The sequence below is a fragment of the Setaria italica genome, chromosome I, assembly GCF_000263155.2.
Source record: "Setaria italica strain Yugu1 chromosome I, Setaria_italica_v2.0, whole genome shotgun sequence".
Classification (NCBI taxonomy): domain Eukaryota; kingdom Viridiplantae; phylum Streptophyta; class Magnoliopsida; order Poales; family Poaceae; genus Setaria; species Setaria italica.
In genome coordinates this window covers 35,996,186-36,009,764 of record NC_028450.1, presented here as the reverse complement: position 1 = coordinate 36,009,764, position 13,579 = coordinate 35,996,186, and the positions used below count along the sequence as shown (strand labels likewise).

The window sequence follows — 13,579 nt, the reverse complement described above, 5'->3', positions numbered from 1 at the left end:
TGCATAACGGATTATGTGTTTTTGGAGCTGAATTTGTGACTCATTAATGGTTACATGCCAGCTTGTGTAGCTCGTTTCAGAATGAGGAGAGGCAACGCCTCATTAAAGCGTCCTGTTTGAATACAGGTGCGACTTGTGACCAGGCGAACTTGGTGAGCCAGAAAACATGAGACACACAACAATTTCCAGCAAGATTTTCTCATAATTTCATCGACATTATCTGAGGATTATTAATCTATTATCATCTCCAAAATTTATTGATACTGGGGACAGCCAGTATCCGTTACAGAAAAGTATATGCCTCTGGTACACCATTTTTGTGAGTAATTCCCTCAAAAACGAAGGCTTTGTTGATTGTGATGGTATATGACTTTATCTTAGGACCTTGTAAGCTGTTAGATATGGTCTTCCTGCTGTAAGCGTTTGTGGGTTGTCTATCTTTAGCTTGCAGGAGAGAACATCAGTATGGAATCTGAACTCTGGGGTATGTATTGCAGATCAGTTGTGATGGTTGGCTTCCTCCTGAACTTCACCAACCGATGGTAAGCCTCAGAGCACATGTTTGGGCTGATTCATTTTGGTCAGCCCCGGCTGAGACCTTTAAACATGAAGTACCCAACACTGGCTACTGTCAGGCAAATAAGTGGGCAGATGACTGAGTCAATATCCAGCACTCCGTTCCTGCTGGCGGCATTTGCTTGTCGCGTTAAGACCAAATGCTCATGAAGCAGGTTAGTCAGATTGTCAAGCTGATGTATAACTTGGCGCTGACCTCTTGATATGTTCATAATCTGCTTAGGAAACAAAGCATCAAACATGAAATTCAAGTCAAGATATGTACAAATGAAGTGTTATAATAAGATACTAAATAGAATTTCACAACATATTGAATAACCAAAAAACTTGCTTATACCATTAAAATTTAGCAAAGTCAAGAGTACCATATTCATTCAGCCTAGGCTTTGCACAATACATATCTAAGATGAAGAAGAAAAATCGAGTTCAAGAGTCCTGTCATGAAGAAGCTTTGCCACAGGAACATTTTATGCCAGATTTTTTATTTTCTGAAGAGAAGGTATGGGATTGTTAACCTGCAATTCAGCTGAATGTTGCAGAAGGTGCACATGAGTTCAATTAGTTATATGGTACTCCCTCCGTTCAAAAATGTAAGAAGTCAAATTTCTCTAACTTTGACCAAACTTATTGAAAAATACAGCAACATCCACAACATCAAATTAGTTATATCAAATAAATCTTGTTAATGCAAATATCTATAATCTGGTCAAAGTAAAAAAAAAAGTTTGACTTAGGCCAAAATTTAAATGTCTTACATTTTGGAACAGAGGCAGTATTTGTTGAAACCATGTGACATTTGGTTACTTTTTTTGGGGGGCGTTGACATTTGGTTCCTTCAATTTTGTCAGTTTGTGCATGAATACTAAAAGTACATCTTGTTGAAACCATGTGACATTTGGTTCCTTCAGTTTTGTCAATTTGTGCATGAATACTAATGGTGCATCAAACTAACTTATGAAACCATGCAATTATTCACACTCGATATGTGGTTTTTCCAATCTAAATATGATTTGATATTTCATAGATATATAGTAACATTGTTTTTGGACATCGCTAAGACGCTAACTATATTGTGACACTACTTGTACTAGAAAAGGAGCTGAATTACTTGATTTTCTTTTTATTTGTTTTGGACTAGATAAACTCAAACATGATCGAATTTGTGACCCACATGTCTACTCTATTTGAGGAAATCCATGACAACCCCTGATCACTGCTATTTTTATCAAATTGTTATGGCCTGTCTTTGAGGTCTCAAAAATTCCCTTTGAACTCTTGAGCTATTAAATAAACTGGTATTAAAACAATGTTAACAGTACTAATACATCTAATTCCAACAAGCTATGAAAAATATAGGGAGGGGAGGGAGACCTCTTCTATCATAGGGGAATCCTTTGCAAGTTGGTTTGACGATGAAGAATGAGGTATCAGAGTACCATTGCCTAACTGAGAAACAAAGAGATTCGTAGGTGTGGAACCATTACAAGCATCGTTTGGAAGAGCCAAATTCTGTTGACTGGGTAGATGTTTCTTCACTGTAAGCTTTGAATTAAGTTCTTCAACTCGAGAGGTAAACTCGTCCATCCTTTCATTCAATGTTGATATCTGCTCAGAAAGCTGGGTGATTGCACCCTATGAAATACAAGTGGAAACAAGAACATTTGCACATCAGTGTTCCATATGTCAAATATAGGCTTTGGATTACCACGTTTAGTTATATATCTCTTTACAAAACTCACCTGGTTGATGGCAGGAGGTTCAGGGGCTCGTCCTCCACCAAACCTCCTGTTGCTATCTGTCAGTTTACTCAATTTCACTATATTTTTGTCTCCATGCGTTGAATATGAATGAGATAGACCACTGGACAATAATGACAAAAAAAAAATCAGCTAACTTTATTCAGGTTCCAAAGTTAATATTTAACTTTACAGGAGCAACCGTTTAAAATGGAAACAGGTATGTTATTAAGAAACCTCTTCATAAGTTTGTTTCTTCTATCCGCAGAAACACGGGAAAAGGCTTCCTTTGGACTTGAGACCAGCTCATCATCAATGCTGAGCTTTGTCTTCAAATCCTCTGGTAATGCCTGCATATCAGTCAGACCCAACCGATGACTAAGCAATACAACTAGAAGTAATGCTAATATGTTGTGTAAGCGCATAACTAATCAAATGCATACCATAACATCGTTTATCAATTTCTCTAGCTGAATTTGCTCAATATATGTGCGTGGTATATAAGAACCATCCAAACCTAACTGCTCTGCTACATATTTAACATAAAGCCGATCTCTTCCTTGCACCTAAAAAAAAGAAGCAAGGTTATTAAACAGTTGTTGAGATACAAAAAGTAAAGAATTAGATAGTACTTAAGAACTCGAGATGTGAACAATAACACTGAGAGAAACTACAGCAACCAAACGACAAAGATTATGCTCACTTGTATATACTGCCGGTTAAGTTGCTCCAGCCAGTCAATTTTAATAGTTGCCTTGCCATCAGAAAAAACACGACTGCTTCTCTTCAGTATAGCTGCAATAGTATATCCCAATGCCATCAAACCACCAAGAAGACGTACACTGACTTCAAAAGTGATCCTTGGTGATATAATAAAAGGATTGTCGGTCACCCATTCCTTCAAGTACAAAAAGAACACAAGGGGGTAAGTGAAAACCAGGGCTGACAGCAAAGGTTTGTTCATCGCACTTAGTTACAGGAATCCAGGAACAAATACATGTGAAAAAGCCAAAGAGGGTAGAACAAAGCCAACTGCGTAGAAGACTGAGAAAAGTGTTCAGTTCAGCAGTTCTAGTAAATATAGAAAGAGACATACAATTAAGAGTCTTACTGCAATGAGAAACTGAACTGAACTAAAGTTCCATGTTTTAGCAAATTAAAGATTCCTGGGCGTATGTGTATGGAATAAATTACATGGAAGCTAAAGAATGGTCTTAATCAAAAGAACCTTACAATACTAGCAATCTAGCATTAGAACATGAACAACCAACAATGTCCTTCAAAAATATAATATGCAGCCATTAAAGATAAACTGAAATTCCATTCACTAGAGAGAGAAAAACATAAAACTCAAATTTTATCGATGAGAGGAAAAACAAAAAACTGATATACCTCAAACATTAGATTATATTTCCCTTCCCTATTCCGCATTCTCAAATAAGATTGGCATGCTTCTGGGTCTTCACCAGGTGGAAGTAGATATATATCATAAGTTTCTTCGTTGCTTTCTGTATGATCATCACCAAGCACAGCCTTGATTTTCTCAGGTGTTAGAGACCTTGATGACTGCAAGTACAGACAGCCAATGGTAAGTTATACTGGCAAAATCATAAAAAAAAATTGTTGTTGAAACTATGTCGTTGGTGCACAATTCAACAATTTTCTATTAGTTGTTTAAGCTGTCTTGTGATCAGACGAGAACCAAGATTGCTAGGACATGGATGAAAAAAAAAAAGAAAACGAGATGTTATTAATGCATACCTTTAGAATGTACATGGGATTTTGGAACCCTGAGAATGGATTGAACTTGTTGATGATTTTAATATGTGCAGTCTCCAAATCTGGTTCAATGAAAGCCTTGTACATTGGATAAACCTGGAAATGCCATCTTTCATTAAACCACACCGATTGCAGTAAGAGGTAATTCACATGTTAACATGAACCATAAGACTGTTTATGAAATGTATAGCCAATTTGGAAAATTCAACCTACCGTTTCTGAGATCTGATGAATTATTTCTTCAGGCTCCTGGCCAGCTCGCTGTATGTCCCTTAAAACCCTCTTCACCAGGTCAAAATGAACACCACCAGTGACAGAAACACGCAAGTCCATAAATGGCCGTAACTTCTCACTCAGTGCATATATACCTTCGATAATAACAATCCGGGAGCTAGGGGCATCAACTGTTCTGTTGCACATAAGAAATGGTAATCTTAGAAATGAATAACAAAATATGGACCTAAGCTTCTATGCTGAAAGATGGCAGCGATTATTTACCTATACCCAGTCCGGCAGCTCGCCTTAAAATCGTATATTGGAACTTGAACTGACCTTCCTTCCTTGAGACCATGAATGTTTTCCAACAGTGTGTCATAGTCTGTTAGACGTGGATCTGAGCAAGTTTGAATATGCGAAAATATCAATTTCTGTGGTTGGAAAACTTATCACCTTAGAGAATGCAGCTTGCAATAATCTCATACTAACATTGCATCATAAAGCATATAGGATAATAATTATCACATTATTAATGCAGAGGTATGCAGTTTCCAAGTGACCAGATGTGTAGACACACTGCTCAGATATATGTGACATCAACTATCTTCCATTAGTTTTTCAGAAATTTTGTTGTTGTGAAGGAAGTGGCATACATATTAATAAACAATAGGACAAGATGCAAAGTGCTTGGTGATTAGGACTACCATCAAAATTGCCATCAACTATGCGAGTTGCGTCATTGTAGTTGTCCATTGATATCACAGCAACATTAGGCATGAAATTGACGACCTTCTCAGTAAACACTGTCTTCCCAGCACCGGAGGGTCCGGCAACACCCACAAATATTATCCCTTCATTGTGCTGTACCAGAAGCTGGCAGGCGCGGATTACAACAAAGAAGCCTTTCTCAAAAGACAATGGATCGTGAAAGCGGACAATCTCATAGCGGTTTGAGTCCTTCCTTTTGACCAGTTGGACCTTGTCTCGCAGAAGGTTATACCGCCTCCTTGGCGAGTCAGCCAAGGAATCATGCTGCTCCATCCAAATGTTGTCTTCAAAATACAATTGTGGCCTGCACATCAGGTAGGAAGGAATATTAAAGAGATAATAGAGCTGTGGAAATTCAGTGCTACCTAAGAAACTCTAAACACAGATCGATTGGCTTCAGACTCAAAATTTGCTGAAACAACTGTTTTCCCGACCTCAGACATTGTACTTCCTACTCCCAAGCCCCCTTTTCCATATTTCTTTCACTGTTTTTCTTTCTCCAACTTTGTACCTTACTTTCTTGTAACTTTGTACTTGCACTTTACTTTTAACGCAAATTCTACAATGCAGGGAGAACGGCCGCCTATTCAATGAAGAACATTAATTGGGCTCCAATGAAGAACATTAATTATCAACAATCTTGATAAGACAGTGTAAGAAACGGCGGGCAATTTGGTTGAACACCCAAACTTTATAGAAAATTAACTGCACACGCCGCTTAAAATCAACGGACTCAACTGAGATCGATCTAGCCTCGCTGAAGAAAGCACCTGAACGAACTGAACCAGAACCGTGCATGGTAAATTAAACAAGCACCACACCATGCAGCGAGGAATCCCGCTAGTAACTGGAAGAGATTCGGAATTGATTGCTCGCTGCAGTTAAAACGATTCCCCAAGAACAACACCCGCTAAATCCAAGAAAGTTAGGGTTTCCTCACCCACGAGAGAAATCAATCACAATTCCCAGGCCCGGATGGATCACGCTAGTCCGAAACCGGCGGCCGGGGATTGGACAGGGAAGCGAGGACAACGACGGCCGCGAGCTGCAGAGAGTGTCTCTGGGTGGCGGCTACCCGTGCTTGGGTCGGTGCCTGGACTCTGGGGCGAGTTCGATCGGCGGCGCTGGCACGGCCGAATATGAGCACGACGGTGTGGGCAGAGGATGCTTCGAGGTTAGTGCCGACCTAGGGGCCGGGAAGGACGTGGCTAAGCCCAAAGGCCGATACTGAATTTATATACCATTATTGGAAATAATGACATGGTTTCCAACATAGTACTCCAGGCCGAGTAGCAATTGTAAAATTAAAGCGGAAAATAAAATTGAGTTATGATTGATTTGGAGTCAACCTACGAACACATTTGGACGAGACAAATTGATGGTGAAAACATAGTACAATGCGGTGGTCAAAGAATGATAATCGATGCATCGCAAAAACCAAAAGTGCACTGGCGTCTCGATTGTCATGTTTTTTCTACTCATTAATTTCTTCTTTCAATTGCCTTACTTTTTTTTTGTTTGCTTCTTTTCAGGTTACTGCTCTTTGATCTAATAAGATAAGCTTGCCTCACCCCACCAAGAATGATCGGAAAACCTGGAAGGCGGATTCTCTCGCGCACTCTTTTCTTAGAGAGTGATGGTGCTTACGACCTACAACCAAACACCTTGCAAAACGAGGAAAGGGACGGGTAGCGAGCTGCGGGAGGAGACACGCAGCAAATTCCCAAGTCGCGTGACCTCGACTAATTGCCGAAAACAGACGGTGATCGAAAAACAGACATCCCAACCCAACTCAAATGAATCTGGCAAACCCACCCAGCCACCTATCCACTGGCAGCGCCAACAGCTAAAAAAGAACCCTAACCCCTTTTCTCCTCCTCGTAGAGCCGTCAATCTGGTCAGATAGAGCATCTGAAAGTGCAATCCGGATAAACGAGAAAGTTTTCCATCATCGGCGTACGCGCGCACGCTGAAAGATCTTCGCGCCACTCACCAAAAGCTGGATGGTTTTCCATCATACATTTAAAAAAGTTGAAAGCAACGTTGTGCATATCTGATTAGCCTGGAAAAACAAAAGTATCCCTTGACCAGCCTCTATTACTCGCTGTCCGTTCTTTATCCCTACTGATGCTCGTCATCACCAGCTTTACTTGCCGGCAAGAAATTCGCAGGGCATTAGTGCACCGCTTCCGTACAGTTTTGATAGTATGAAGCATCTTTCTGCAGTAACAGGAAACTCAAGCAGGTGATTTCATGGTACAAAGTGCAGAGCATCTTATTCTCAAGTCCTTTCGACCCCCAAAAAATATTCAAGCACAAGAACATCTGAAAGACGGACACTACAGGTACAACAAATTCTTTTGAGCTTGGTGCAAGGGAGCACCAATATAATTATTGACCTTCTCATGTACTCTCCACTCCTCACAATCTGTTGCTCTTCATGAGCTCTATAAATTCACCAAAAGCTGTAAAGCACAAAAGGTGGATAATAAAGTCAGCTCAATCAAACTAAGATAGCAGTGAACTCCACAACATGTTGTACACAGAAGAGGCTAGTACTAAAAGAAATGTACCTGTGTCGGAGTCATGCGGCCCTGGTGACGACTCGGGATGGTACTGGAGAGACATCAGCTTCATCTTGGGGTACTGAAGGCCAGCACAGCTATTATCGTTGAGATTGATGTGAGTTACTTTCGCTCCTTCTGGAAGTGAATCTGGGTCAACTGCGTAGTTATGGTTCTGCAGGGAAACAAATTGTGGTTTAGGACAATGCAGAGCATGCAGACAGCTAGGAAGCATAACAAGTAATAAAAGGGATAAAGAATAGTCATTTCAGACTCTCATAGACACAGATTAAGGAAAGGTAACAGCACTGGCATGGATGCTACCATTCTACTAGGAGGTAAAACATGATTTTCTTGGTGGAGCAGCCAAGTCACTTTGATCAACATCAATTTTTATATCACAACTGATTTGTAATATTCAACCTTTTTATCTAGCAGGCTAGACTGGCAAAGTGGATACAACATGATTACCTAAAAAAATTTACAATTTTGTATGAAGAGTCTGGGCAGTTCAAATTTACTGAAGGAAAGCGTGAAAGAAGTGCAGCACCTCTCAACAAATAGGCAGGTCATACAACAGGAAACTAAGTGAGAGGATCAGTACTGTATCAGTCAAACAAAAATGGATGATTTTTAACAGACATGATTCATATCAGGCAGAAAAAAAAATCAAGATGTCGGAACAAACCTGTGCACTTATGTCTACACGTCCACTTCGGAGATCACAAACAGGGTGATTCCCCCCATGATGACCAAACTTCATTTTGAATGTCTTCCCACCAAGAGCCTGCCCAATCAATTGGTGGCCCATACATATGCCAAACACAGGAACCTTCCCAATTATTTCTTGTACTGTCTTCACAGCATAGGGAACTGCAGCTGGATCTCCTGGACCATTGCTAAAAAGAACACCATCAGGCTTCAACTTAAGTACCTCTGAAGCAGGCCAATTCGCTGGAACAACAGTTATCTTGCATCCATATGATGTCAAGCGTCTCATAATATTATGCTTGATTCCAAAATCATAAGCAACCACCTATATAGAAGAAAAGCAAGCCAACGTCAGTTGCAAGATATATTTTGATGAGCACAGGGAGCGAGGGAGCCAGGGAGGACGCCAATACTGACATGAAAAGTTTCACTCGACTGATCCTTCTTGAACTCCCATTCTGAATCTGTTTTGTCTGACCATTCATATGGAGCATCACATGTGACACCACTAATCAAATCAACTCCTGCATAATATTAACACAAAAGTTACTTCCATTACAACCAAGAGACAACAGCATAAACATCATTCAGAGGTCATTTGCAGCAATATAACAGAACAAGTACTGAAGAACTACCATTCCCATGTGCAACAAAACAATGCCAAGATGAACTAAGTCACTCAATTGAGACAGTAACAAATCTAAGTTGCTCCAACAGATTTAATAAAAGTTAAAACTTAAAAGCAGATATTTTTAGTTGCTCCCTTGCTCTTTTTCAACTCTTCTTTTCTGAAACATGCACTGAGATATTTGAAGTGATGAATTCATCGATGATATTCAATGGCACTCAGTTCCGACAAAGGTCAACAGATATTGTCTAGCAAAGGCCCTAAAAAAGATATTATGTAGCATTTTACCCAGCAATAGCTCAATACATTTTAAGGTAGTTTGTACTATATTATGTTGGGAAAGAGCAATATGTTATATACAAGCTAATCATTAGGCAGTCATTTAGGATCAGGTTTATCACTGGAGACTGATAATGAAGTATGTTGAAATTTTTAGAATCATACAGATAATCAAATATGGGGGGTTAAAAAAGGGGCAGGTTAGTTCCTGAAGGACTCAAGGACATCACTGCTTAAAGAAATCTTAACATACCAACAATTTTCCACTTCTGGGCCATTTCCAACAGCTCATCGTCCGTCCGAGATTGATCAGTACTCAAGACGCCAATAAGACTACCATCTTCTCTTAATCTCCGTGTTATGGCACGTGTATCCACGTCATCTGAAAAAAAGGGCAATCCAAGAAGAAGTTAGAGATCTATTTTATTTTACTTTTTGTGCGTGCATGTGGACTAGAGATAGGGAAGACATGTTAGCTTCTATTACTTACATATTCCCATAATGTTCCTCTTAATCAGATACTCTTCAAGTGTTTCTTTGCATCGCCAGTTGGAAGTACTACAAAAGAAATTAAAAGTTTAACAACAAGAAACTGGGGGAAGTTCTCTCAAGAGTATCAACTTATAATAAAACAGAAAAATTTACCATATGCTTAGATTTCTTATGATTAGGCCACCAAGGAAACATCTGCTCGATTCTTCATCATCTGCAAAAGCAATACAAGTTATTTCATGCTTAATTTTAGAACATCTTACATCTTTTAAGGAAGGGTAACAAACCGGGATTAACGCCAGTGTTTCCAATATGGGGATTGGTCATCAGGACAAATTGACCAGCATAGCTCGGGTCAGTCAAAATCTCCTGATAGCTGCAACCACGAATGACACATAAAGGACGATTCTTAGTCTAACATAAAATGGTGCTCGCATCACCAAGATAACCAAGGCTGCTGGGTCATGCATGAATTTAAAACAAACAATCACTCATGCTAGAGTAATACTGTGGCAAGACAGCCTTGCAGCATTCACAATGTAAAAATGAAAACTCTTGTGCGATAATACAAAGAAGTTTATTGAGGAATGGTAGCACTCTGAAATCTGAGTGCCAGATTAGTAGAATCCCTGGGTCAACCATCCAGACAAATATGCCTAGCTAAAATCATCTTCTGTGTATTTTCTAAAAGAACTTATCATCCTCAGTATATCGATGCCTGAGTAGCTCTACCAAATGTGATGAACAAAAGTACCATTCCCCGAATTATCTGGCCTCAAAAAGGCACATATTTTTTTTTAATGTAAGGAATACCAGGATCCAGCAATTCATCCCTAATGGTTATGCCGCACCAAACTCCGATGTACTCTTAATATCGTAGAACTGAAAATTTCAAACAAAATGGATTGAAAAGAGGATGGAACAGGTTTTTTAATATTTCAGCTCATTTCTTTGATATAACAGTGACTAGGCTGCAACATATATGCAATACCCGTGCACCTATATGGCTATATGAGATAAGTTAGCTCTGGTAGGAGTAACTGTCAACTGACCCATCAAATATCTACTTAGTTTTTCAAGAAGTATCTACTACTTAACTTCCATCATGAGTAAACCGTCATCTTGACTGAGAAAACAAGCAGTAATCAACTAGGACATGCAAAACATGCCATCACTCAGACAAAAGTAAAAGCAAGTCCTAGAGGATTTACCCTGTCAATGACGTGTTGAAAACAACTTCACCAACTTGTGTTCCTGAAGCACCAAAAGACTTGGCCTTCCACGCAGAACCATCTTCCAGAACAAGGCGAGCATCACTCAGCTTCCATGGCCTTTCCACTGCACAAAAAAATTTCATAAGCAGCGACAAAGAAATCACCGAAGCCCAAAAATTGCGCCGTTACACAATTGATGAATAGTAATACAAAATCGTACGCGACGGGTACAAAACACGCTATCTGAATCGGCAAGCAAAGGACAACTCACCTCCATCATCCACCACGCTGGCACCCTGCACGCCACTGGCAACCTGCGTGGAAAAACACAAGTTAACTCAAGTCTATAGCGGACGAACGCATAGCCGATTCAGAATCCCACGTTGCCACGGGATTGGGATGACGGGACCACGGACGGTTTTACGGTAAGCACTGAACACGCCGAAACAAGTCAACGGCATTTAGAACCGCAGCGGTTAAAGCTGCAGAAGCGATAATATGGCCTCACGCTCACCTTAGCACGGACGGAGAGGGCGCGGCTCCCCCGCGGCCGAAGTCCCTCCGGAGGCGCCGCGACGGCGAGCGAGCTGGGGCTGCGGAGGGCGGCGCAGCGCGGCTTGGCGCCGGACAGGCACCGGGACGGCGCGGAAGCCGTGGCTGGAGTCGCCGCCATCAGACTACGCGGTGCGGATACGGAGTCGGGGGGTGCTTTGCTTTGGTCCGCGCCGCCTGACCGTGGTGTGTTCTCGCCCCCGCCGCCTTAGGTTTTGTTGGTGCGCTCTTTGACCCGCGGCGTCGGTTGACGGTCGGCCTCCGTGTACTATTACTACTCGCCTCGGACGGACTCGCGCTCCGCTGGCCGGAGATAGACATCTGTGGGCCCATGGGCGGATCCAAGGTTTCGGTCGCCCAGCCCACCGGGGTGTGGGTGTGGTGTAACGAAGGCCCAATTGTGAAGGCCCGGAGAGGTACCCGAACCGGAAGTGTGGGCCATGCGGCTGAAGCAGCGGGCGGGGCCGCATTCACACACACCACCAACCGCTGGCGGCTAGAGCGGGGGTGGGTGGGGGCTAGAGGCACAGACTGATTTTCCTCCTTCGAAAAGGACACTTAAATTATCCTATTTTGTACGATCTGACCATGGTCTTAGATGGCGTGCTGCGTTAGATGGTCTCACGTCATATCGACTTTTCTGGATATTTTTACTAGGCATAAATATATATGCATATCAAGGATAAATATATATGCAAGGTTATGTAACTAGAAAAATCAAAACAAATGGTAATTTGAGACGGGGGAGTATGAGACATCGAATATCCAGAGTGTCCACATCAAATTACCCAATGTACCTCTAAGCATACATAATTAAGCGTGCCTTCTCCATATTTACCATCAACACTTCCAGGTTAGTCATAACGAAATTCATCTATGCGATCATGAACCAAAATTTACCATCTATTCTTAAAAAAGAGGCGTATACATGGTTGCTCTCAATATTAAGGTGTGCTCTACATATAAAGTCACTTAGTACAAACCAATAAATGAATATCGTCCGAAGTCCTCTTGTAGAAAACCAACACGAATGTCTGGTGTCACGATGGCGATTTGGCACACATGATGATGGCTACAGCCATAATGCTCTTTGCATCCTATGCCATTGTTGGTATCTAATCATCATCATCATCTTCTCTTGCCATTAAATTTAATTTATTATTAGTACTCCCTCCGACCCAAATTATAGGTCGTTTTAACTTTTTTAGATTCATAGACTTTGTTATGCATTTAGATATACTCTATGTCTAAATGCATAATAATATCTATATATCTAGTAAAGCCAAAACAAATCTTATAATTTGGAACGGAGGGAGTAGTAAACACACATGGTATGCCAGCATGCATGGTTACCACCAAAAGATTAAGGACTAGATTGGACAAACATCGTTCAAGACTGATTTGACCCTGGACTAAAATGAGCCTCTAAGCAATCTTTGGGGACTAAAAGTGCTATTAAGCCGCGCATATATGTATACTCTATCTCTATGAGACTATGAATATCTTTGAAAGATAAGGTTGGTAGATTTGAAATTGATGACATTATTAAAGGATGACTCTTGGTCCACGGACATGTCGTCTGCTACTTAAAAAATAACACAATTTGTTTCTTGAATAAATCCTCAAAAGTGTGAATACTCTTGCTGAGTCTTACCAAATAAACTATCCTCATTTTGTGGTCACGTGTAGAAACCTCACAATCTGGTTTTGGTGAGGCTTCCTAAGGATGTTGCTGTAATTTAGAAATATAAACCGCACATTGTGGGCTTTCAAAATCGTAATGGAAAATTGACCCCAGATGGTGAAGTTGGCAACAGAATTTGACTCTTTGAGCGCCAGCTTCATGTTAGAGCTTGCAACATGCAAAACTGAGCTCCCATCTGTGACCATTACATTTCTTTTCTTTTTTAAAAAATGGATAAATATCCGGTCTCTGTGACCGCATACATTCTCAGTACATCAGTTGATCACACAAATAAGTTAAATAGTACGCAAATGACATGAAGAAATTGAAAGCAAAGTCTATTATTGTTTTTCCATCCATTCTTGGCAAAGATATCTAGG

The 13,579-nt window shown here is 40.7% G+C and overlaps 2 protein-coding genes across 3 annotated transcripts; both read right to left on the bottom strand.

Moving 5' to 3' along the window:
• Positions 1-182: 182 nt before the first annotated feature.
• On the bottom strand, positions 183-6,291 carry LOC101761002 (uridine-cytidine kinase C). 2 transcript variants are annotated; one of them, XM_004953574.3, is made up of 12 exons: positions 6,016-6,291; positions 5,012-5,379; positions 4,590-4,704; positions 4,305-4,500; positions 4,074-4,187; positions 3,705-3,878; positions 3,016-3,210; positions 2,756-2,878; positions 2,550-2,662; positions 2,316-2,436; positions 2,061-2,208; positions 183-791 (listed from the first exon to the last, which is right to left on the bottom strand). In XM_004953574.3, the coding sequence occupies exons 2-12, from the start codon at positions 5,346-5,348 to the stop codon at positions 745-747; spliced, it is 1,683 nt and encodes a 560-aa protein (XP_004953631.1). In that variant the 5' UTR covers positions 5,349-5,379; positions 6,016-6,291; the 3' UTR covers positions 183-744. The 2 variants fall into 2 exon arrangements, with proteins under 2 accessions (XP_004953631.1, XP_004953630.1); XM_004953573.3 differs by having other exon boundaries at positions 1,948-2,208; positions 6,016-6,290.
• Positions 6,292-7,278: 987 nt separating this feature from the next.
• On the bottom strand, positions 7,279-11,757 carry LOC101760597 (carbamoyl-phosphate synthase small chain, chloroplastic). The gene is made up of 11 exons (XM_004953572.3): positions 11,478-11,757; positions 11,235-11,277; positions 10,961-11,087; positions 10,037-10,125; positions 9,903-9,963; positions 9,748-9,815; positions 9,511-9,639; positions 8,768-8,874; positions 8,328-8,675; positions 7,649-7,814; positions 7,279-7,540 (listed from the first exon to the last, which is right to left on the bottom strand). Exons 1-11 carry the CDS (start codon positions 11,634-11,636, stop codon positions 7,497-7,499), a joined length of 1,341 nt encoding a protein of 446 aa, XP_004953629.1. The 5' UTR covers positions 11,637-11,757; the 3' UTR covers positions 7,279-7,496.
• Positions 11,758-13,579: the final 1,822 nt, after the last annotated feature.